Source organism: Bos javanicus, chromosome 15 (genome assembly GCF_032452875.1).
Source record: "Bos javanicus breed banteng chromosome 15, ARS-OSU_banteng_1.0, whole genome shotgun sequence".
Classification (NCBI taxonomy): domain Eukaryota; kingdom Metazoa; phylum Chordata; class Mammalia; order Artiodactyla; family Bovidae; genus Bos; species Bos javanicus.
Window position 1 is genome coordinate 81,211,654 of NC_083882.1, and position 24,502 is coordinate 81,236,155.

Below are 24,502 nucleotides of genomic sequence, written 5' to 3' on the forward strand. Positions count from 1 at the left end.
CCCAAGTTCGAGGTGTCTCTTGGGGCTCCCAGGCCGGGATCATTGGCAGGGGCTCCCCCTTTCCTGCAAGTCACCCTGGGATGGGAGCTCCCCTCCCAGCTCCGGGACCCGCCAGTGTCGGGGGTCCTCCCGGGTACCCCCCAACCACCCCCTCTCCAAGAGCGCCGGCCCAGGGACCGATGACAGCGCACACCTGAGTCAGCCCGCCGCCCACCCGCCCCTCTGCGTCTGTCTCCGCCTCGTGTGATATTTCGCTCCCGGGAGCCAGCCCCACCGCGCTCCGGAGGCAGCTCGGCAAACAAACCCAGCGACAGATTGTGCCGCGGCTCATTCCGGGGAAGGCCGCCAAATCCCACCCTGCTTCCCCCAACACTCCCTCCCCGCCGCCCCCTGCGGGCCCCCCTCCCGGGCGCGGGCGCTCCGCGGGGTGGGCCCGGGGAAGCGCAGGGACCCTGCTTTCTAGAGATGGGTGTGGGGAGGGGGGTGGACAGGGGCCCCGGGGCCGTCCCTCTGCACTCCCACCCTACCCGAAGTCTGAGTCGCGGGGAGAGGAAATTTAGGTGCTGGGAGCCGGGGAAGGGCAGACAATGGAGCCAACTGGGGGGCGCCCGAGCGCCGAGGGGCAAGAGCGCTGGGAGCCCGCGACTGAAACCGGGTGGAAAGGGAGCTGACAGAGAGACACGAGACCCAGAGATGGAGAGACGGGGTCACGAGGACCGGAGGCGAGCGACAGACACACAGACAGAAAGGCGGACGCGGAAGGGGAGGGAGAGAGAAAGGAGACGGGGAAGGATGGGAGGGGACGGGGACCGGGACCGTGAAATGTAAGAGTCGGGGGAGAAAGGAGAGGAATCGGACGGGAACGAGGGACGCACGAGATTACGGACGGACCGAGAGTGAATGGAAAGATGAGATCAGCATTTATAGAGCGCCGACTGTATGCCAGGCGCCAAGCTGCTGTTCTGGCCCGGGAGGGAGAGGAGGAGCCCGGCGGAGCGCCGAGGGCATCTGTCGCTTTGCTCGCGGGCGGTGCCGTCCGGGATGCCTGCGGGTCCTGCGCCGCCCGCCTCGGTGGTACGCGCCGCGCTCACAGCCCCAGCCCGACCTGCGGCCCCGAAACGGCGACCCCGAGGGCCCCCCACCCGTCCCGCGCCGGGGCGCTCCCGAGCTCCAGGTGCCCTTCGCCCTGGAGCAGGTGAAGGCCGGGGTGAACCCCACCGCCGCCTTTATGAGAAGACGCTTCGGTGTCGGCCCCGCAGGGATCGCCCCGAACGAGGCCATGAGGGGCGCAAGGGGGTCCAGAAGAGGTTGGAATGCACCCCTCTTGAGAAGGAAGCCCGCGCGAGGGTTCCACCGCCCTCGCGGAGGAGAGCCTCGCGCACCCAAACTTGCCCCCGCTTGCGAGGGCATCAAGGGGCGTACACACGCCAGGGCACACACACCCCAGCCACCCCGGCCACAAGCTCGCCTGCACCCAAACTCCCCCGGCCCCAGGTTCCCCATTCTCGCGGACCGGCGCGCGGGGGAACACCCGGCGGCTCATCGGTTCGCCCACTCAGGTACCCGGGCCACCCCCCGGCCTGTAAGAAAGATCACGTGCCAGCCCTGTCACACCTGCACAAGCATCCTGGCTCGCGCGCGCTCACGTGGCCCGGAGCTTGCACCCACAAAGTCTTGCTGACACTGTTCTTACACACAGGGCTCGGGGTCTGGAAACAGAAACCAAGCGGGAATCTCGGAGTTCTCCCAGAGGGAGGAGCGTCCGAGGCCTGCGCTTAGGAGCCCCGGGCTGCGCAAGGCGGGCGGAGGTGACCCAGGAGCCCTTCGGGGGAGTTGGGGTGCCGGGGGGGGAACTGGGCGAGTTCACGGGGTTCCCGAACACGACCGCACCCCCTCAGGCGGGGATTCCTCCACCAGCTGGGCGATCGAACACAGCCCAGCGGGGCGATCGAGCACAGCCCTCTGGGCCCCCCAGACAAGGGAGGGGGCCGGACTGCCGGGGGCCGGGGAGCCGCTCCGCCTCCTGGCGGCCAGGCAAGGGTTAAGCAGGCGAGCCGGGAGGCGAGGGCGGAGCCAGCGAGCGCGGGGAGGAGGCGGTGGGAAGAGCAGCCTCGCCGTCCGCACTCTAGCTCGGCGAGCGGCCGGGGCGCGCGGACCGACGGACTGACGGACGGGCCCGCGCGCTGCCTGCGCTCCTAGGGGCGCGGGCCCCGGGCGTCTACGGCCAGCCCTAGCCCTCCGCGCCCGGCCGCGCCCCGCTGAGCCCCGTCGGGGCCGATGGCTGCTCCCGAGGCTCGCAGCCCGGGGGGCGCGGGGTAGAGCGCCGCGGCCCGGCCACGCCGCGCGGGGCCCTCCCGGAGCCCCGCGGGGTCCCCCGCCGTCCGTCCGGCGGGCTCGGGGAGCCCGTGGAGGCGCCCTTCCCCCGCCGCCCCCCTCCCCCGAGCGTCGCGACAAGATGCTGCCCGGGCTCGGGAGCCTGCTGCCAGGTAGGGACCCACGCGGGCGGAGGGAAGCCGGACGCCCCGGCCCCCAGGGCGCGCGGGTGGGGCCGCCGTGCGGGTGGGGGGGAGCACGCAGCCCCGGGCCCCGCCCCCGCCCCCGGAGCCCGCCGGGCAGGGCGGGACGCTCCTGAGCGAGGGGGGACCCGGGCCGGGGCGGGGGGCGCTCTGGTCCCGCCGTCCCGGCCCCACCTGCTCCGGGCGATGCTGAGGGCTCCAGGCGGCCGGGCAGCGCCGACTCAGCAACTTCTGGCGCCCGGTGCCTCAGCACTTTCCAGTCGCCGGGGGGAGACGAGGGGTGAAGGCAGGGCGCTGTCTGGGAGGGTCGGGGGCGCGGGGGGCGGGGGAGACCCCAACGGCCCTCCCCGGTAGGACAGCGCGGGGAGGGGGGTGTGTGTTAGAAAGGGCATCGCTCCACGGACAGGTGTGGCCGACCGACCAGGGTGTGGGCCAGGGACCGGGGGCTGGGCTGGGCTGGGAAGGGGCTGGCAGCGAGGGGCAGGCAAGGAGCAGCCAGAGATGGAGAGGGGTCCGCGGAGGGCAGCAAGGAGGGGGCGGAAGAAAGGTTAGACAGGAAAGCTGGGAGGGAAGGGGGACCCCGGTGAGGACGGGGGGGCGGGGGCGGGGAGAGGGGAGGCCGGGTCAGGGGCGAGGGGGGCAGACCACTAGGGTCAGGGCCCGGCTCCTGGGGGTGGGAGGGACGAGAAGGCGCTGAGGACTGCGATCTAGGGATGCCGAGGGCGCGGGGTGTGAGCAGACAGCCGGCGAGCAGAGGAGGACGGGGCGGTGGACGGAGGTGCGGGGTCAGGGACAGGGGACCGTGAGCTCCAGGCTTGGGTTTGGGAAACCAGAAAGGAGAGAGCGGTCGGGGTTGATCAGGACAGGGCCGAGGGCTGGGAAGGGCCGAGAGGAAGGAGGCAGAGGAAGGGGAGAGAGAGACAAAGAGACTTCTGGTGAGCACGTCCACGTGGGGAGCCCTCCATTTCCAAAGCGCCTGCCCGTCACACCGCTCCTCGCAGGGAGTGGCCGGCGGGCCAGCCCCTCGCCCCGGGCTCTGCGCTGCGGGCTCTGGGTGGGAAGGCAGCTGTGAGGGGGATTTGGAGGAGACACCTGTATGGGGCGGCAGCCTCCATGGGTGGGCGCCCTGGCTTGACCGCACGCTGCCATTTATACTTCTGGGCCCCTCCGGCCGTCGGAGGAGGAGGAGCCTGCCGTCTCCGCCACCACCGTGGCTGGCTGCTTATTTCGGGGTGTTACATTCTGGCAGAGTGAGAAGCTCTAAACTTCCGTCACCCGCGCCAGTGCGTCCCGGGCCCTGCGTCACGCCATCGCCTCCCACCTCCTCGGCCCCTACCTCCTCAGCATCTGCCTGCAGGCCCCAGCCCTTTGCCGCCTTTTTGGGTGTCAGAACCCCAGGCCTGGACTCCCTCCCCAGGGAGCATTTTCCCTGGGGCCACTCTTCCCCACCTCCTCCTCCAGCTTCTTCTCTTGCATCGATCTCTGGACCAAAGGGTGACTCCTGGGCCTAGGACTTCGGGAGCCTTGACGCCCCAGGGCTATCGCCGGCGTCCTTGACAATGGGCCCTCGGTGAATGGATCATTTCTGGCTCTGGGCCCCTCTGCCTTCCGGGATCGGTGCCATGTTCCGATCTCTCTCCGTTCCCTCCCCGGGTCAGTTCTGGCCGCATCTTCTGGACACGGGCCTCTCTTCCCGCCTCTCGGATGGGATGTCACCTCGAACAACCAGAGCCTGGAGCCCAGGGAGCCAAAGTTGCAGAAAGCCCGGCTTCCCCCCTCGCCTCGACCCTGGACAGGCAAACAGAACCAGCATCACTGCTGGCCCGGCCTTGTGCACCTGGGCTCAATTTCCATCCTCGCTTTCCCCCAAGCCCAGCAACTCTCACACACAGGGGTGGCTTCCGTGGCTGACGTGGGGTCTCCCAGAGAAAGGTCAGAGAGTCCCTTTAGACAGGAACTTGTCCCATCCAGGTCCTGCCTTGTACCAGCTGCACGACCCGAGGCAACTCATTTCACGTTTGAGAGCCTCCCTGTCCTCGCTTGCAAATGGGGGCCAGAATCTTGGTCTCACGGGGGTGATGCTGTGTTGATTCTGTGCACAAAGACGTGTCCAAATGCGGTGGCTGGCACACAGTAGGTGTTCAGTCACAGATGGTTTCTGCCCATCACTGCTCTATGCTCCCCTGCAACTTGAGCATCACCTACCTACTGACTTCAGTGAAAAATAAAAAAGAGAAAAGATAGGATGACATGAGCAGAGAGGGTGGGGGGAGCTGTTGGAATGGGCTTTCTTTGGCCCAGATAATGGTGGGGAGTCAGATGGAGCCTTGGAGAAAGGGGCTGAAGGCAGACTGAGATTCGGATGAGGGCCTGGGCTGCTCACTGATGGCGTGGCCACTGAGATAAGGGGTCAGCCCCTGATGGCTGACGAAGTGTCTGCCGTTCCTGCTCTGAGATTCTGTGCCTCTCGCCCCAGTGGTCACCAGGGATGCACGAGATGAGGCCCGGAGTGGACCTGTGGTCCTTGGGGGAGAAGGCGGGGCCTGCGGGGGGGATGGAGTGCTGGTGGGGAGAGGCAGGGGGCAGGGAGGGGGGTGGTGAGCCGGAGACCCAGAGCACGGGCTGCGGGGGGCAGAGGAGGGGAGAAAGACACCGCTCACCAGGCCCTGGGGGCAGAGAAGCCCAGAGCCCCCCAGCCTCCCCTGTGCCTGGCTTCCAGTGTGAGCCGCAGCCTGAATTATGGATGAGGCTCCTTGGGTTTCAGCTGCCTTGCATGGCGGCAGCCAGGGCCAGAAATGGCAACAGAGTCACTGTTAGGCAGCAGCTGTCACGGGGGCCCCTGCCCAGGGCCCTGCATCAGAGAGGCCACGGGGGCACCACTAGGCCACGGGGAGGTGGGCCGGGATGATGGGGGCGACGGGCGCCAGCAGCGGGGCAGGGAAGTGTGGGCTAGAGGGACTGAGGGGGTCCATGCTGAGCCCCCTGCCCCACCCCAGGCTGGAGGAGACCCTGGTGCCCTGGGGACTGGCCCATCTCTCCTGGGGCTTCTCTGCTCTCTCTGTCCCCCTGTTCTCTGGGGGTTCTCCTGTTCCCTCTGCCTTTCCTGGGGGAACAGTCGACCAGGAGGCTGGGGAAAGAGCTCCATAATCCTGGGGGGACAGGGGGTGGGGTGGGGGGTGGTGGCTGGCGGCTTTCTGAACACACACGCTGCGAGGTGATGGATCAGCCGCAGGATTAAGGGCTCAGTGAGGGATTTGGCTTTCTCTGGTGTCGAGTCCTTGGGGAAGGGAGCCGGAGGGGGACCCCACTAGGAAGGGAACGGCCCTGGCCGGCCACGGGGCCCCTCCACTCCAGTGCTTGCCCCACTCTGCTGTGTGACCTTGGCCGAGGCACTGGGCCTCTCGGATCCCTGGCCGGCAGGTCAGCAGAACCAGAACCTGGATGAGCCTGGAGGGCTGCCCGGCTCTGAGCACCGCTGCCCTGGGCCCCAAAGCCCAGCCCTCGTGAAACCCCCTCCCCCCCAGGCTTCCACCCCTGCCTGGTGGGGCTGAGGGGCGAGAGACGCACCCCTGCAGCCCACGTGGCTCCCAGAAACCCCAGGAGGAGAGAGTGATCGTGAAACGCCGCTCGGGGGAGGGGTGAGAAGGGCCAGCAGCGCGGAGGTGGTGTGAACGAATGGAACAGCGGCGGCTGTGTCACTGAGTATTACATCACACCCGGCCCACACACGCACGGGGCCCGGCACTCACACACGCGGGGGGCCGCAGGCACACACCTGCACGCTCGCGGGGGGCCGGGAGCCGGGGACGACCGCGCCTTTGCCATCCTCCAGGGAGGAGGCTTCACCAAGCATTCCTGACATCCGCGCCATGCACGTGGTCTGTGTGCCGTCCCGGGGCGTGCGTCGTGTGTGCGCCCTGCACCACCCCGTGTGTGTGTCGTGTGTGCGCCGTGTGTGCGCTGTGTGCCACTCTGTGTGTGTGCGCGCTGTGTGCCATCCTGTGTGTGTGTGCCATGTGGACTCCGTGTGTGACGAGTGCCACCCTGCATGTGTGTGCCGTGTGCCATCCTGTGTATGTGTGTGCCGTGTGTACTCCATGTGTGTGCTGTGTGCCACCTCGTGTGTGCCGTATGCACTCCATGTACATGCCGTGTGCCACCCTGCGTGCGTGCCGTGTGCCACGCCATGTGTGTGCACCGTGTGCACTCCGTGTGTGCACCGTGTGCCACCCCGTGTGTGTGTGTGCCGAATGCCACCCTGCATGTGTGCCGTGTGTGCGTGCCGTATGCCACCCCGTGTGTGTGCACCGTGTGCACTCTGTGTGTGCGCCGTGTGCCACCCTGTGTGTGTGCCGAATGCCACCCCGCATGTGTGCCGTGTGTGCGTGCTGTGTGCACTCCGTGTGCGTGCCGTGTGCCACCATGTGTGCACCGTGTGTACTCCGTGTGTACGCCATGTGCCACCCCGTGTGTGTGCCGTATGCCACCCTGTGTGTGTGTGCCGTGTGCACTCATGTGCGCGCCGTGTGCCACCCCGGGCCCAGGAGTGCTACATGTACAGAGCACCTGGCTCACACACGCATTCATGCCTCTGATACCTGGGGTCAGCAGAAGGCATGGACCCTCTCGGTCTCTCCCCCCCACCCCAGGGCCCAGGATCTCAGATCCTTGTGTCCCAGGGAGCAGGTCTTCAGCCGTTCCAGGCCTAGCACACTGCCTGGAGCAGAGGGTGCCCTTTCCCTCTGTGCCCAGAGGATAAGCATCTGGCCTTTGGGGGCTGCAAAACCTGCCAGAAGAAAATCCCAAGAGTCGTCGGGAAGCCAGGATCAAGGGTAGAGGTCAAGGTGGCTCCAGAACTTCCTCAGCTGCAGTGAGGGTCAGTGTCAGAAGGCCAGGGTCAGGATGGGCGAGGGGCCCACCGCCCCGCTGGCGCTCAGGGGCGTGGGGGTCTAGACGTGACTCTTTAGCCCCCAAGTCCCTGGGCCTGCCTCTCTGTCTGAATCATAGCCAAGCTTCAAGAGTTACTTTGAAAAAAACAATTTTTTTAAAGTTACTTTGAAGAAGAGCCTGGGGTGTAAAGTGAGGTTCCTGGGCTGTCCCCCTCGGGGCGCTGATTCTGCCCGGGCAGGGCCCAGAAGCGGCATTTCTTCCAGGACACCCACCCCCACTCTCCTGCAGGTGGCTGCTGGCCACAGGGAGAGACCCCCTGCCCCTGGCCCCTGAGAGCCCTACCAGAGTGGAGAGGTGAGGAAGCAGGCCCGCGGTCACCAGGGGGCCAGAGGTCGTTAGACTCACTCGGTTTAGCTCCACCTGTTCCCAAATGGGGTCAGTTTTTCTTCCCAGGTGATACTGGCGATGATGCCTGGAGACCTTCTGGTTTTCGTAAGAGGGGAGGCGTGTTGCATATCTAATGCGGAGAGGACAGGGCTGCTGCTAAAGCCCCGTGTAGCCGCCGTCCCAAGCCCTTTCGGCACCAGGGACGGTTTCATGGAAGACGGTTCTTCCACGGACCAGGAGAGGGGGTGGTCTGGGGATGATGCAAGCGCGTTAGGCTTGTCGTGCACTTAATTTCTGCTGTTGTTACATCAGCTCCACCTCAGATCATCAGGCCTTAGGTCCTGGGTGGGGACCCCTGCTGTATGGAACGTCATATAGGGCTGCCCCCCAACCCCCAGCCCACATAGCACTGGTCCTCACCTGACATTTGGGCCACTCTTGACGACTGGCCCAAGACCGGAGTCACCGCCAGACCCACCACAGTGAAAACGGGAAGGAAAGTAGATGCCGCTCACCAAACAACTTTCAACATAATCAGAGTGTCCTCTTAGCATTTATTTTAATGTACCGGGAGCCTCCAAAAGTGTAAGTGGCCAGAAAGTGAAAGTGAAGTTGCTCAGTCGTGTCTGACTCTTTGCGACCCCATGGACAATAGCCTACTAGGCTGCTCTGTCCATGGGATATTCCAGGCAACAGTACTGGAGTGGATTGCCATTTCCTTCTCCAGGGGATCTTCCCCACCCAGGGGATCGAACCCGGGTCTCCCTCATTGTAGACAGACGCTTTACCATCTGAGCCACCAGGGAAGTCGGTGGAAGTGACCAGGGCCTCCTGCAACTCTTGCACCCCGAATCCCAGCCTCCCCCAACCGAGGAAGGCAAGGCTCTCGGCCCAGGTCCGCTTAGGGGTAGGTGGGCCGGCGGGCCTGTGGCTGGCACCCCCCCTGGCAGCCTTCCCAACGCCCGCCCCCACCCCCCTCCCATCCCCGCAGGTCCCCTTCCGGTAGGTGGGCGGGGTCTGCTAGCCGCCCCCCCGCCCCCCGCAGCCCGCCTAGCGCCTATTTGCTCGCAGGTCCCCCGGCCTGCGTCCTGCTGCTCCTCCTGGCCGCGGCCCCCGCCGCCGCCCGCTGCCCCATGCTCTGCACCTGCTACCCGGCGCCGCCCACCGTGAGCTGCCAGGCCAACAACTTCTCCGCGGTGCCGCGGGCCCTGCCGCCCGGCACGCAGCGCCTCTTCCTGCAGAACAACCTGATCGGCGCGCTGCGGCCCGGCTCCTTCGGGCCCAGCCTGCTCACCCTGTGGCTCTTCTCCAACAACCTCTCGGCCATCTACCCGGGCACCTTCCGCCACCTGCAGGCGCTCGAGGAGCTGGACCTGGGCGACAACCGGCACCTGCGCTCCCTGGAGCCCGACACCTTCCAGGGCCTGGAGCGGCTGCAGTCGCTGCACCTCTACCGCTGCCAGCTCAGCAGCCTGCCCGGCACCATCTTCCGCGGCCTGGTCAGCCTGCAGTACCTCTACCTCCAGGAGAACAGCCTGGTCCACCTACAGGTGAGCGCCTGGCGCGCAGACGCGAACACGGGAGTCCTCTCCTGCTCGCCTCTCTCCCCCGGGACCCTCCCTACCTCGCGCCCAGCGCCTCCATTGCTCAGCATTTCCGTGTCTCACCATCTCCCTCCGTGTCCCGGCCCCTTCCTCTGTGTCCCGGCCCCTCCCTCCGTGTCCCGCCGCCTCCCTCCGTGTCTCACCACCCCCCTCCGTGTCCCGGTCCCTCCCTCCGTGTCCCGCCCCCTTCGTCCGTGTCCCGCCCCCTCCCTCCGTGTCCCGCCCCCTCCCTCCGTGTCCCACCACCCCCCTCCGTGTCCCGGCCCCTCCCTCCGTGTCCCGCCCCCTCCCTCCGTGTCCCGCCCCCTCCCTCCGTGTCCCACCACCCCCCTCCGTGTCCCGGCCCCTCCCTCCGTGTCCCACCCTCTCCCTCCGTGTCCCACCCTCTCCCTCCGTGTCTCACCACCCCCCTCCGTGTCCCGGTCCCTCCCTCCGTGTCCCGGCCCCTTCCTCCGTGTCCCGCCGCCTCCCTCCGTGTCCCGCCCCCTCCCTCCGTGTCCCACCCTCTCCCTCCGTGTCCCGCCCCCTCCCTCGGTGTCCCGGCCCCTTCGTCCGTGTCCCACCCTCTCCCTCCGTGTCTCACCACCCCACTCCGTGTCCCAGCCCCTCCCTCCGTGTCCCGACCCCTCCCTCCGTGTCTCGCCCCCTCCCTCCGTGTCCCACCCTCTCCCTCCGTGTCTCACCACCTCCCTCTGTGTCCCGGCCCCTCCCTCCGTGTCCCACCCTCTCCCTCCGTGTCTCGCCCCCTCCCTCCGTGTCCCACCCTCTCCCTCCGTGTCTCACCACCTCCCTCCGTGTCCCGGCCCCTTCCTCTGTGTCCCGGCCCCTCCCTCCGTGTCCCGACCCCTCCCTCCGTGTCCCGGCCCCTTCGTCCGTGTCTCACCACCTCCCTCCGTGTCCCGGCCCCTTCCTCTGTGTCCCGGCCCCTCCCTCCGTGTCCCGACCCCTCCCTCCGTGTCTCACCACCTCCCTCCGTGTCCCGGCCCCTTCCTCTGTGTCCCGGCCCCTCCCTCCGTGTCCCGACCCCTCCCTCCGTGTCTCGCCCCCTCCCTCCGTGTCCCACCCTCTCCCTCCGTGTCTCACCACCTCCCTCCGTGTCCCGGTCCCTCCCTCCGTGTCTCGGCCCCTCCCTCCGTGTTCCACCCTCTCCCTCCGTGTCTCACCACCTCCCTCCGTGTCCCGGTCCCTCCCTCCGTGTCTCGGCCCCTCCCTCCGTGTTCCACCCTCTCCCTCCGTGTCTCGCCCCCTCTCTCCGTGTCCCACCACCTCCCTCCGTGTCTCACCACCTCCCTCCGTGTCCCGCCCCCTCCCTCCGTGTCCCGCCCTCTCCCTCCGTGTCCCGCCCCCTCCCTCCGTGTCCCGCCCCTCGGTGTCCCGGCCCCTTCGTCCGTGTCCCACCCTCTCCCTCCGTGTCTCACCACCTCCCTCCGTGTCCCGGCCCCTTCCTCCGTGCCCCGCCCCTCCCTCTGTGTCCCGCCCCCTCCCTCCGTGTCCCACCCTCTCCCTCCGTGTCTCACCCTCTCCCTCCGTGTCCCGGCCCCTTCCTCCGTGCCCCGCCCCTCCCTCTGTGTCCCGCCCCCTCCCTCCGTGTCCCACCCTCTCCCTCCGTGTCTCGCCCTCCTCCGTGTCCCACCCTCTCCCTCCGTGTCTCACCACCTCCTCCGTGTCCCGGCCCCTTCCTCCGTGCCCCGCCCTCCTCTGTGTCCCGCCCCCTCCCTCCGTGTCCCACCCTCTCCCTCCGTGTCTCACCCTCTCCTCCGTGTCCCGGCCCCTTCCTCCGTGCCCCGCCCCTCCCTCTGTGTCCCGCCCCCTCCCTCCGTGTCCCACCCTCTCCCTCCGTGTCTCGCCCCCTCCCTCCGTGTCCCACCCTCTCCCTCCGTGTCTCACCACCTCCCTCCGTGTCCCGGCCCCTTCCTCCGTGCCCCGCCCTCCCTCTGTGTCCCGCCCCCTCCCTCCGTGTCCCACCCTCTCCCTCCGTGTCTCACCCTCTCCCTCCGTGTCCCGGCCCCTTCCTCCGTGCCCCGCCCCTCCCTCTGTGTCCCGCCCCCTCCCTCCGTGTCCCACCCTCTCCCTCCGTGTCTCGCCCCCTCCCTCCGTGTCCCACCCTCTCCCTCCGTGTCTCACCACCTCCCTCCGTGTCCCGGCCCCTTCCTCCGTGCCCCGCCCCTCCCTCTGTGTCCCGCCCCCTCCCTCCGTGTCCCACCCTCTCCCTCCGTGTCTCGCCCCCTCCCTCCGTGTCCCACCCTCTCCCTCCGTGTCTCACCACCTCCCTCCGTGTCCCGGCCCCTTCCTCCGTGCCCCGCCCCTCCCTCTGTGTCCCGCCCCCTCCCTCCGTGTCCCACCCTCTCCCTCCGTGTCTCACCCTCTCCCTCCGTGTCCCGGCCCCTTCCTCCGTGCCCCGCCCCTCCCTCTGTGTCCCGCCCCCTCCCTCCGTGTCCCACCCTCTCCCTCCGTGTCTCGCCCCCTCCCGCCGTGTCCCACCACCTCCCTCCGTGTCTCACCACCTCCCTCCGTGTCCCGGCCCCTCCCTCCGTGTCCCGGCCCCTCCCTCCGTGTCCCGGCCCCTTCGTCCGTGTCCCACCCTCTCCCTCCGTGTCTCACCACCCCACTCCGTGTCCCAGCCCCTCCCTCCGTGTCTCGGCCCCTCCCTCCGTGTTCCACCCTCTCCCTCCGTGTCTCGCCCCCTCTCTCCGTGTCCCACCACCTCCCTCCGTGTCTCACCACCTCCCTCCGTGTCCCGGCCCCTCCCTCCGTGCCCCGCCCCTCCCTCCGTGTCTCGGCCCCTCCCTCCGTGTCCCGGCCCCTCCCTCCGTGTCTCTCCACTTCCTCTGTGTCCCGCCCCCTCCCTCCTTGTCCCGGCCCCTCCTTCTGTGTCTAAGCCCCTCCCTCCATTTCTCAGCATCTCGCTCCCCTCTGAAGGCTTCTGCTCCTCCCCCTGGTCCAGGGTTTTCCTTTGTCCCTTCCATCTTTCTCTGCTTCCCCACTCCCCGTCTGACTAGCTGTCTGTCTGTCTCTCCCTCGCAGCCCCTCTCCATCTTGCTCACTGGCTCGCCTCCCCCGTCTGTCTGCCTCTGCCTCTTCTGTCTGTCTCCCTTCACGCGCCCACTCCACACACACCCCCCCAAGTCTGTCTGGGTGGAGGTGTGTGTCTCTTCCCGTGATCTCTCCTCTCCCCCTTGCCTCCGGGGGACTCTGCCTTTTCGCGGGCAGTGCAGCCCGGAGGGGCATCGTGGCGGCTTTTCTCGCCCACCCACACGCCCTCCCACGTCACGGGCAGGGGGACACGGAGGGCAGAGCCACTGCAGCTGGCACCCCACAGGAGGCTCCCGCTCACTGGGTGCCGAGACCAGGGGAAACCCTACCCTTCCTGGATCCCATCCCCCCAAACCTACTGTCTCAGCGCAATGGGAGAAGGAGACAATAAAGGGTGATGAGCTGTGAGGTTGCTGGGAAATGGATGCTCAGAAAAAGGAAGGAATAACAGTAATTGTTATTTATTGTTGTTATTATTGATCTATTGTTCCCTGTTGTTCTTATGCTGACTGTCTGACAGTCAAGTCCTCCCACTGTTTCCCCAGGAAGCAATAGCAGGCCCTGCAAACCATCCGAGGAGAAAAGCCTCCCTCTCAGTTTCAGGCCTCTGGATTTCCAGCTGCGACCCTCTCCCCACACCCACCTGGACGGCCCTTCTCCTTCCTCACCCCGGGCTGGGGCCTGACTGCCCAGCACCGTGCGCATCTGATGCTGATAGTGACAGTAACGATAGCAATAGTAATCCAGCATTTATTGAGCACCAAGTAAGTGCTTGCTGGTGAAAAAAGGGCAGTGTTAACAGAGGAAAGTCCTGCCTTTGTGGAGAGCAGTCTAGGGGCGGGGAGAGACAGGAAGTAAAATAGATCGTGCGCTGGGAAAGTATGTTGTGTTTTATTCTTACTCCGTGTGCTGTGCTTAGTTGCTCAGTCGTGTCTGACCCTTTGTGACCTCGTGGACTGTAGCCCGCCAGACCCCTCTGTCCATGGGAGTCTCCAGGCAAGAATACTGGAGTGGGTTGCCATGCCCTCCTCCAGGGAATCTTCCCAACCCAGGTCTCCTGCATTGCAAGCATATTTATTGCATAAATACTGATAGTAGCAGCCCACTAGCCCTCAGCCTAGTGGCTCAGTGGTAAAGAAAGCGCCTGCCATTGCAGGAGACGTGGGTTCGATCCTTGGGTCGGGAGGATCCACTGGAAAAGGAAATGACAACCTACTCCAGTATTCTTGCCTGGGAAATCCCGTGGACAGAGGAGCCTGGCGGGCTACAGTCCATGGGGTCACAAAGAGTTGGATAGGACTTAGTGACTAAACAACAAGCCATTAGTGGGCACACTAAGTGTCGGGTGCTGTGCTAAGGACTTTACAGGTGTCAACTCCGTCATTTACAAGTGTGTGACGTTTATAACCTCCCTGAGCCTCAGTTTTCCCATCTGTAGAATTGGAGTAGTCATAGCATCCATCTCCTAGGGATTTCAGAAGCGTTAAGTGCATGAATAATTTGTAAAGCACTTAAGATAGGGCTTGGCATACGGTAAGCATGCTATAAATGCTTGTTAAGATACTATTTTAAAAAGAGAAACCCGCCTCATTGAATACTGGTCTCAGTGAAATGGCTCATCTTGGGCCCTATCCTGAAGATATGGGTCAACTTCAAGGATTCTGCTGAGACCACGGGTGGGTGCCAGAACACTCCTTTTTTTTTTTTCCTTCCTAACTTGGCACCTCATGGTTTCCTTCCTAACTTGGTCACCTCATCTCATTTCTGCAGCCCTGTTTGGGGATTGTTCACACCTCCTTACAGATAAGGCAGCTGAGACCGAGGGTCCCAAAGACTTTGTCCCAAAGTCTCGTAAACACTGTCCCAGTGCCTGGGGACTTGCGCGATCTCAGCCTCACAGGCCTCCCAGCAAGCGGGGAGCAGGGGCACAGAATGACGTTTCTGAGGCTGCACCACCAGGAAGACCCGAGGAGCGCGAACCCTCGTGATCTGATGACATTTCAGGCTGTTCTCATCACTCAGAACTCTCCACGGGGGTCTGACCAGGTGTGGGGCGGTGGCACTCATAAGAGCAGCAGAGTGGGCTTACTTCTGAAAGCACACGCTTTAGAATCTGCCAGACCAGAGTTCAAATCCTGGAGCACATGTGACTTTGGACAAATTACTCAACCTTTCTCCACGTGCATTTCCTCTCTGGCAATCATGATGCTACTTAATCATATCAATACTGATCTAAGAAGTTTTGTAAGGATTAAAATGTAGGGAATTCCTTGGCAGTCCAGTGCTTAACACTTAGCACTACCCTTCAAGGTGCACAGGTTCGATCCCTGGTCAGGGAACTAAGATCCTGTGTGCCACATGGTGCAGCCAAATAAGAGAAAATAAAATTTAGCACAGGGCCACATCAATATATGGGCACTATGATTATTATTGTTGCTAATTATTACTAGTGCGACAACCACTATTACTGAGACCCTGACCTCCTTATCAATATATGTCGGTTATGCCATGCAGGCTTTTAAAATGATCAAATCTTTTAATGATTAAATCTTTTTTAACGATTAAAAAAGAGCTGGGTGTCTCTACCATCCAGTTGCACTCCAGTAGGTTAGGGAATCTAGGGTCAGCAGACCTGAGTTTGCATCCTTGCTCTGTTATTTTCCAACTTGATTTCGGCAAGTTGGTGCCCCTGACTCTGAACCTCAGTTTTCCCAACTTTAAGATGGGACTAGTAAAAAAAATACCTTCTAAAAAAAAAAAGAATACCTTCCATCAACAGCTGTAACGAGTCAATGAACTCGTATTTGTAAAGTCCCGTGCTGAATCAGTTTGGTCGTCAAAGCCTGACCCGCCATCACAAATGGCAGCTGGGGCCAGGGGTCAGGAACGACCTGGGCAGGGGGCACCTTGAGGGGTGCTGGGCTCTTCTAAAATGGGGTGTGCCGGTTCTGTACGCCCCTGGCCTGAATGGCACAGGCGTCATGGGAAGGAAATACCTGGCCCTTCACAAATGTGAAGGAGGCAGCCTCTGCCTGTGAATGGCCCGGAGAGACTAGCCCGGGAGATGCCACAGGCAGGTGGGGCGCACTCGTGGGGGTGAGGTCCCTACGGTGCAGGCGTGACCTGCGATGGTGCCGGGCCACCCAGGAGGGGTGCGCTGGTGGAGGGAAGAGGACCACAGCATCTCAGGAGGAGGGTGGTGGAGCTGGAAACGGGGTCGAGGGTTCTCCCTGATGTCCCACCCTGAGGCAGCCTGTGGCAGGCGCCTTGCTCACAGCTAACCGCTGAGCACACGCCAGGCTGCGTCCTGGGTGCCAGGGCTTCAGACGTGACCGAGGACAGGCTCCCTGCTCTCCTGCAGCGCCATTCCTACTGGAGTGGGACTGAGTGATAGACACACCGACCCTTTTTTGAATCATTAGAGCAGCCTGCGTGCCACAAAAGAGCAGTCTTTCCATCAGGCAGATCTCATTTGCCCTGTGGCTTTGGGCAAGTTACTTAACCGCTCTGACCCTCAACGGACCCATCCGTGAAACAGGAACAATGCCCTAAACCCCAGGAGTCTGTTGTGAGGATTAAAAGGGATGCTGCTTGAAAAGGGCTCCGCATGCCCAGTCCAATGAAGTGAAGTGAAAGTCGCTCAGTCAGTCCGACTCTTTGTGACCCCATGGACTATACAGTCCGTGGAATTCTCCAGGCCAGAATACTGGAGTGGGTAGCCTATTCCTTCTCCAGGGGGTCTTCCCAACCCAGGGATCGAACTGGGGTCTCCCGCATTGCAGGCGGAATCTTTACTCGCTGAGCCATCAGGGAAGCCCTGTCCAGAGTAAGCATCGTTCATCTCACGCAATGGCTAAGGACACCGAAGCTCGGAGAAGTTAAGGCATCCCGTCAAAGGCTGCTCAGCTCATGAGCAGCACAGCCTAGAATCACTCGGGTCTGTCTCAGTCCAGAGTGCAGCCGTTCGGAGGCCTGGCTCCAGAGTTCACGTCTGCAAGGCACTTCCTATTGGGTATTGCACTAGGCCAGCCACTTGCCTTCTCCGAGCCTCCCTCCCCTAACCTCTGAAAGGGGGAGGATATTTTCTGCCTCACAGGGCTCTGAGGATCCGGTTACTACATGGGATCTGTGTAGCACAGAGCCTGGCACATGGTAAGCGCTCGGTTACTCAGCTGCTGACGCAAATGATGGTGATGATTCCCGGGGTAGATGGGTGAAGCCGTCCGTGGGGGTGCCTGGCACAGAGCAGACACTCAGCCAGCTTTGTTGGATGAATGAGGTACATTCCAGGACTGTCTTGCTCATTAATATCAGATGAGGATGGATCTTAATGATCAATGACCTCAAGTCCCTTGTTTCACCGATGGGGGTTAAAAAAAAAAACAAAAAACTTAGGCTCAGAGAGGTGCCTGCAGCTGCCAAGGTCACACCAGCCCAGCAGCTGATTGGAGGCTGGACCGGGGAGAGGCAAGGTTAAGAACAGGATGCTGACCAGGGAAGGGGGCAGGGACGCTGCGCTGAGATTCCAAATGGATGCAGAGAGCTGTGAACCGGCCGGGGCGGGGCGGGGGGTGGGGGTGGGGGGTGTTGCGAGAGAAATGTGGTTTTTCCGAAATGGAAGAGGATGACTTTAGCAGATGCTCTCTGCCCAGAGGGAGGGGGTGAGAGGGAGGGTGGTGGGGGAGGGCGAGGGCTGTGAAAGTCAAGAGCTTATTAATGCACAGAGAACCGTTTTCACAGCGGGGAGGGGAAGGGCTGCATCTGAGAGCTGCAGCCTAGGAAGTGGCAGTGGGATTTGGCAACAGCTTGGATCGGGCGGGCGGGGGCGGCGGGTACCCCCCAAGGCTGGGTTTCAGAAAGGGCAGGGGCAGGACTTTCGGGGGGAAAGACAAAGAGACTGGATTCAGGGAACTCTGTAGCGGAAAACGGGCTGCGGGTCAAGGGTGCTTGAGTTCCCTGGGGTCTCTGAACTTGGGTCGCCCCTTCCGGACGTCCGGAAGCTTCCTAAGTGCCCATCACCTCTGCCCTCTGTACCCCTCCCTCCCATATCAATCCTTGGACCCGGCATCTCTGGGTCCATCTTACTCTTGCTGACGCTCCATTAAAAAGAGAAATGCTCATTAGGTGTTCCTTAGTGGAAGGCATTCAGCCCCCGCCCTGGGGGAGCCGAGAAGAGAAGGACAAAGACGCCAGGGCCCGTTGGACCAGGCTCGAGGCCCCTGGAGGGAGACCTGAGCGGGGCAGGGGGCGGGGCGGCGGCAGGGAGCCTCAAGGTGGAGGGGGGCGGATCTCGGTGCTGCCGAGAGGAGGGTTCTTGGCAGCCGCGGTTCCTGTAGCGGAGAGGGCGGAAGCCAGATGGGAGGGGGCGAGACAACGCGGGAGCACAGGAAGGTGGAGGCGGGGTGGGGGGGGAGTGTGGGTTGGGAGTCATCGCCCGCCCCCCGCCTGAGAGCCTGAGACCCGGCGCCTGGCGGTGGGGTGGGGGGGCCGCTGGGGGGGTCATCTCAGTGGTAAAGCCACTGCCAGGAACCGGGAATCCAGGGGGAGCTGGCTTGAGGGTGTAGGATGCTCCTGTCCCCCAGAACCAGACCCCTTGTGTCTGCGGACCACAGTGGTGTCTTCCACAAGGTGGGGTACCTCAGGACTGGGGCTCTGGCCGCCTCTCTGGCTAGCCCTTCATCTGTCTGGGTATCAGTGCTCTCTGTAAAAAAAAGGTAGGTTGGGCTGGTGCACCCAGAAGCAGTCACTCCCTAACCAGGTTGCCCATCACCAATACCTTGGTGAACTGGCTAAAATACAGAGCCCAGGCCCCTGCTAGCTCCCCTCCATGGAGCACACCCACCCCACCCTTCCCCTCCCGGAACCACAGTCAGGGCCCTTCCAGCACTAATAGGATCCGATTCAGAGACTCTCCAGCCTTGGGCAGGGGGCACAGCCCCTCTGTCCCTGTGGGGTGGAGCTGACATGGTCCCCTTAATGTCCCAGCCTAGTAGCAGAACTTTCAGGCTCCAGGAAGGTCCTCTGTTAAAGGACAGGGGATGGGACCTAATTCTAAGACCCTGTTGTCATAATGTTGTTCTTGTTTAGTAGCTAAAGTGACCCTGTGGACTGTAACCCACCAGGCTGGGATTCTCCAGGCAAGAATTCTGGAGTGGGCTGCCATTTCCTTCTCCAGGGGATCTTCCTGACCCAGGGATCGAACCTTTGTCTTATGCGTTGGCAGGTGGATTCTTTATCACTGACTACCCAGGAAGCCCCCACTGTCGTAATAACCATAATTTATTGATTGTGGTCTGTGTGCTGACTGGGTACCACATGGTTACCGGATCTCATGTAACCCCCCCCCCCCTCAGTCTGCTGAAAGAGTTGTTCTTTTGAGTTATACACACTGAGGAAACAGGCTAAATAACTTGGGGAAGGTAACGCAGCTGCAAAGAGGGCAAAGCTGCATTTAAACCTGGACTTCACCCATCTCATCCGCACGTGGATTGTCTTCTTTAAGGCTCAGAACAAACCCAGGAGGAGGTACACTCACTCCCATTTTATGGATGAGGAGACATATTGCTGGCCAAGTTCACAATAATGGCTAACTCAGGCAATGCCCACCCCATATATCAATACCTGTTGTTTCATTTAACCACATCTTACAGACGAAGGACTGAGTCACAGGGATACTGAGTGACTTGCTCAAGGGTCAGTTAATAGTAGGGCCAGGATTTGGAGTCAGGAAGTCTGTAAGATGTGCAGATGAAATGAAACAAGGTAAATGCTCAACCAAATCGTAAGTTCCCGTCTCCAAGTGAGGCCCTCCCACCTGCAGCGTCTGCGTCACCTGGGAACTCGTGAAGACATGCAGCATCGCAGGGCTCCTGCCCCGACCCCAACCGCAGACCTGCTGAATCGGGAACTGGGGGGCGGGGCGGGGATCAGGGATCCGCAGGGGATTCTGATGCACCCCAAAGTTATAAGAACTACACTGCCTTCCCCTCACAAGTAGGTTAGAGGAGGCAGGATTCGAACCCAGGACTCTAGAAGGCGGACCCTTTCCTGGTCTGCCACGCTGCTCCCCGCCTTTCCCTAACGCCCTCCGAGGCCGGCTCAGGCACACTCATCCGTCTTCTTCTCCCCCGTGCCCGCCCCAGGATGACCTGTTCGTGGACCTGGCCAACCTGAGCCACCTCTTCCTGCACGGGAACCGCCTGCGGCTGCTCACGGAGCACGTGTTCCGCGGCCTGGGCAGCTTGGACCGGCTGCTGCTGCACGGGAACCGGCTGCAGGGCGTGCACCGCGCGGCCTTCCGCGGCCTCGGCCGCCTCACCATCCTCTACCTGTTCAACAACAGCCTGGCCTCGCTGCCCGGCGAGGCGCTGGCCGACCTGCCGTCGCTCGAGTTCCTGCGGCTCAACGCCAACCCCTGGGCGTGCGACTGCCGCGCGCGGCCGCTCTGGGCCTGGTTCCAGCGCGCGCGCGTGTCCAGCTCCGACGTGACGTGCGCCTCGCCACCCGAGCGCCGGGGCCGCGACCTGCGCGCGCTCCGCGAGGCCGACTTCCAGGCCTGCCCGCCGGCCGCGCCCACGCGGCCCGGGGGCCGCGCGCGCGCCAACAGCTCCTCCAACCACCTGTACGGGGTGGCCGAGGCCGGGGCGCCGCCGGCCGACCCCTCCACCCTCTACCGCGACCTGCCCGCCGAGGACGCGCGGGGGAGCCCGGGTGGCGACGCGCCCACCGAGGAAGACTACTGGGGCGGCTACGGCAGCGAGGACCGGCGGGGCGAGCAGACGTGCCCCGGCGCCGCCTGCCAGGCGCCCCCGGACTCCCGCGCCCCTGCGCGCGCTCCCGGGCTCGTCGCCCCGCTGCTTTGCCTGTTGATCCTGGCGCCCCACCACCTCTGACCGCGGTGCTGAGACTGAAGCAGCCAGCGTCTCCCCGGCCCCCGCCCCCCGCCCCCATCCTCCATCTCCAGTCCCCACCTCGGGCTGGCGGCCTGCCTTCTCCCAGTGCCTCGCATCCCCAGGGATCCGGCCACCTCTCCCCGCCTCCCGGGCCGCCGGCTGATGGCAGCCCCCGAGGCGCACATCTGGTGGTCCAGCCACCCGAAGACATGGCCAGGGTCTTCTCCCCATCTCCGGCCGTCAACCCGTGCCCATCCCGAGGCTGAGTGGGCACCCCGGGCCGCCGCGGACCCCGTCCTCCAGCGCCTATGGTAGACTCGAGAGGAGCTTTGTCTGCGGAGCAGCGCCCACCAGCAGAGCCCTCGTAAGCTCCGGGAAGGGCGCCGCTCCCCGGAGCCCTTTGGGGGGACGTCAGGCCAGCCCCAGGCCTCTGCTTATCCTCGCCCCTCGCCTCAACTTCCCGACACTGGAGAAATACTTTTCTCCTAAGTCTACCCTGGACACTTTTGAGGGTGCCTGGAGAGAACGTTCCTCTCCACCATGGCCCCTGTGTGGTGAAGATCAACAGACATTGTTTTGGGGGGAAAAAAGTTTATTAAAAAATTCTATTATTTTATCTCCTGTAAAGTTTATTGGCTCAGGATCTCAAAAGTGGGAGAAGGGCTTAGAACCATCACGCTTTCAGGGGCCGGGAGAGTTAGACAGCAATCAGGAGCCATTCCACAGCATCCAAGTGCTTCCTGCTGTTTCCCCTACGAGAAGAAACTGAAAGGCAGAGGAAGAAGTGGGTGACTGTGGAGCCCCGGGCAGGTCAGGTGAAATCCGAAAGCCAGGAGTGTGCCGATCACACCTCGCCTCCTCATCTGTCCAGGAGAAGCGGCTGCAGCCAACCCTGAGTTGTCTGTGCCGATGAAGCCAGACCTGGGGAAGGCCTCCAGCCTGGCTAATGGTTCTCTCCCAGGCCCTGTTCCTTCAGGAAGGAAAAAGCAGCATCTCACTTTCCCCTGCAAGGAGGAGTGATAACATGGGCAGCGATGGTCACAGCCAGCCCAAACATGGCTTTGGGTAAACCTGAAAAAGACACCTCTTCCTTAGGGCAACACAGCTTCAGACTGCAGCAAACACTTTAGCAAACAGCAAAAAGCTGGAGTTCAGCTCACACTCGGCCCTTGTGCAGAGTGCAACCTGCACAGCTGTACACAGCAACCCTGTAGGCCAATGGGCTTTTCCCCTTGGCTCCTGTGAGGCAGAAGACATCAGGGAGGAATCCGGTCAGAGAGGCAGTTCTCCAAGAGGGTTAGTGGAAAAGCCGAGGGATTTTGGTGATCAGAGAGATGAGAATCCCAAGTCGGGGTGTCTTGCTCACTTGAGGTATGATGAGAAGCTTATTCTTTCCGGTGTGTGGAGGAGAGGCTAGGGAAAGGGGAGAGCCTTGGCTGAGGACTTGGGTGAGTCTCGTCTGCCAGAAGCAATTGGGGGAGACTTGGATGGTTTAAATTTAGGGTTAAGAATGTAACTTGGAAGCTGGGGATGGAAAAAGGATACTGTGGTGCCAGGGCTTAAGGATACTGAGGGCCTGTGGCCTTGGCCAGGGGTCCCAGAAGGCTGGCAGAGAGCGGAGGATGGAACAGGAGTTACCATCTGAGGCCTGAAGCAGGCAGACTTTGGATAAAGGTGTGAGGCTGGGGTGCAGTGGAGAGTGCTGAATCTGGGGTCTCACGGGGGCGCCTGTCATGCTGGCTTTGAGGAGGCTGATGAGTGGGCTTAGGAGGCCAGCCTGCAAGAGCTCTGAAGGAGGAGAGACCACTGGGGCCTGGGCAGGGAGGGGGAGGGGGGAGGATGCTGGTAAATCAGAAGCAGGCTGTCCAGGTCACAGAATTATCGTCGTGAAATATTCATGGGCTTTTGGTCCAGATGCTATTTCAGAACGGTGAAAGCGAGGGGGGTGTGTGAGCCTCGGGAGAAAGCCGACAGCAAGGCCACTTTCCCCCACCCCCGCCCCCACCCGCCCAGACAGACCCACGGACGCCCATCACGTGTACACCCACGCTCACACGCTCGCTCACACACACTTGCACCAACGCGGAGCGAGAGAGAGCACGTGCAGGCACGCCAACACCCACGGGCCCCACAAACAGGCAGATGCACCCCAACTACTGACGGCATGCACAGCCACTCCCGTGAGTGCCCGCACAGAGACCACCCCGAGATCTCACATGCCCAGACCCCAGCCTCCCCAGACAACACAGACAGATAAGCCTGAGCCGCACACTCTGAGACTGGAGGGCCTTGCAAGGCCCTCCGGTCCACCCCCCAGGGATGCTCCGAGGAGGGCAGTGGAGGCCCACTCAGAGAGGGGAGGGGGTTTGTGCAACACTTCCCAGCCCGGAGAGGAACCTCCTGGACCCCACCCCCACCGAGTGCCCACCCCCAGCCCGTGTTCCCTGCTTTCTGTGTTCTCCGGCTGCCCGACACCCATGGCGGTGAGCTCCTCCGTTTCTTCCTTGAATCTCCCATCAGCTCACCCACCCGGTCCCCCCGCAGCCCCCGCCCAGCCCTTCCTTCCCATTCCCCCCCCCACAGCCCCGGCTCCCTGCCTGATGCATCTCCTCATTACCTCATGCCTAGAATGTGGAAGAAAATAGCAGTAACCTCCTCTCCCGATTTCCTGCATTCGATCTCTCCCTGCCTCCCACTCCACGGGCCCATGTTGGCCAGATCCATCAGACCAGAACTCGCATTATGTCATTGTGTTACTCAGGCATGTACCACGGGCTCCCTGTTCCCCTGCAAGTTAAAGATAAAATGTCTTAGCAAAGCCTCGGAGGCCCTGCAGCGTCCGGTCCTCGCTTTCTATCTTTTTCTCTCCTGCCCTCCCCCCGACACCTTCACTCCAGCTGGAAAGATTGCACCATGTGGGCCCTCCATTACCATGAATGTGAACACCACAAATCCACTTTGCACCTCTCCTAAAGTTCCTCAGTCTTCCCCAGACATGGGACCCTCGCCCCCTGCCTCAGATAACAGAGTCCAGAGCCCCTCCCCAAGGCCAAATCTCCATCTTGCTGACCTTAGCCGTGGGGTTCTGTTCTCCTCCTTCAGAGCTGCTGGGAGAGGCTCAGGCTAGGGCCGGCTCCCAGGAGGTGGCTGCCCCTTACCGGCCACTGTGGGTATCACAGTCAGGCGCAGGAATCCTAACCTGAGCGTGAGCATCTCTCCGCCTGGGTGGGGAGAGGCAGAGAAGGACACCAGATGACAAGGTCCGTAAGCCCTTAAACCTCTAAGGTTCTTACACTCAGAGTGGGGGGAGGGTTGTCAGCCCTGCTTTTTGAGCTGCTGACTCCCGATGTTAGCTCCCAAATCCATGAGAGAACCCCTCTCCTATGAAAGGCAAAGACTTGCGGGGTGAGGGTGGGAGGGGGCTCCCAGGTCCCTGTGGAAGTGACATTTGCCCATCGGGCTCTGAGAGGCTGCCAGGTGGGGACAGTCCAGGTGGTAGGCCCAAGGTCCAGCCGGGGTCAGGTTTCTAGATGAATTTTTAATGCTTCCAGCCAGACTTATCAGATGTTCCCCTTTCATCTCTGCACGGTCCCCTCTCCTGTCCCCACGGCCCCCGGGGGTGGGGCAGGTGGGGCAGGCAGGGCAGGCCTGGGGCACCTCCCAGCAACCTCCTGAGAAAGGCTCTGGGAGACGTAGAAGTGTGAATGACCGAGTTATTTTCCCACTTGCAGTGTGACCTTGAGCAAGTCACTTAACCTCTCTGAGCATCCCTCGTTTGGTTTTGCATTTACAACCTGGGGGCGACAGCGCCTGCCTAAAGGGAGTTGTCGTGGGGAGTAAGTGCAAGGCCCTTGAAGGTCACCCATCTGTTTGCTGTTATCTTTCTCCGAGCCCTGCCCGCCTCCTCTGGTTTTTCTTTCAATCCCAAGGGTGCTTTTGCCTCTTTCTTGGGGAGGTGGGGACTCGGGCTCTGCCGTTCCTTCCTAAGACCCAAACGGCCCATCCCAGGAGCCTTTGGCCTTCCTAGAAACTTCAGATGAGGTGAGGAAGGGAAGGGAGATAGTGAGGCAAGGCTGGTGGCCTGATTGAGGACGGCTCCCCGCTGCGGCAGAGGGCCGGGCACAGAGAGAGGAAGGCTAAGGAAGGCACAGCTCAGAGAGGGAGCAGCAGGCACAGACTC

General features: G+C 62.7%; 1 protein-coding gene and 1 long non-coding RNA gene across 3 annotated transcripts; one reads left to right on the top strand and one right to left on the bottom strand.

Annotated features, from left to right (window-relative positions):
• Window positions 1–2,129: 2,129 nt before the first annotated feature.
• RTN4RL2 (reticulon 4 receptor like 2) lies at window positions 2,130–20,938 on the top strand. The gene is made up of 3 exons (XM_061381538.1): window positions 2,130–2,486; window positions 8,865–9,343; window positions 19,573–20,938. The coding sequence occupies exons 1-3, from the start codon at window positions 2,456–2,458 to the stop codon at window positions 20,320–20,322; spliced, it is 1,260 nt and encodes a 419-aa protein (XP_061237522.1). The 5' UTR covers window positions 2,130–2,455; the 3' UTR covers window positions 20,323–20,938.
• A 51-nt stretch (window positions 20,939–20,989) lies between these two features.
• LOC133227106 (uncharacterized) lies at window positions 20,990–24,287 on the bottom strand. 2 transcript variants are annotated; one of them, XR_009729724.1, is made up of 3 exons: window positions 23,393–23,707; window positions 22,940–23,109; window positions 20,990–21,074 (listed from the first exon to the last, which is right to left on the bottom strand). It is a non-coding gene; the product is annotated as an uncharacterized LOC133227106 (long non-coding RNA). The 2 variants fall into 2 exon arrangements; XR_009729725.1 differs by having other exon boundaries at window positions 21,006–21,087; window positions 23,393–24,287.
• Between the last annotated feature and the right edge of the window lie 215 nt (window positions 24,288–24,502).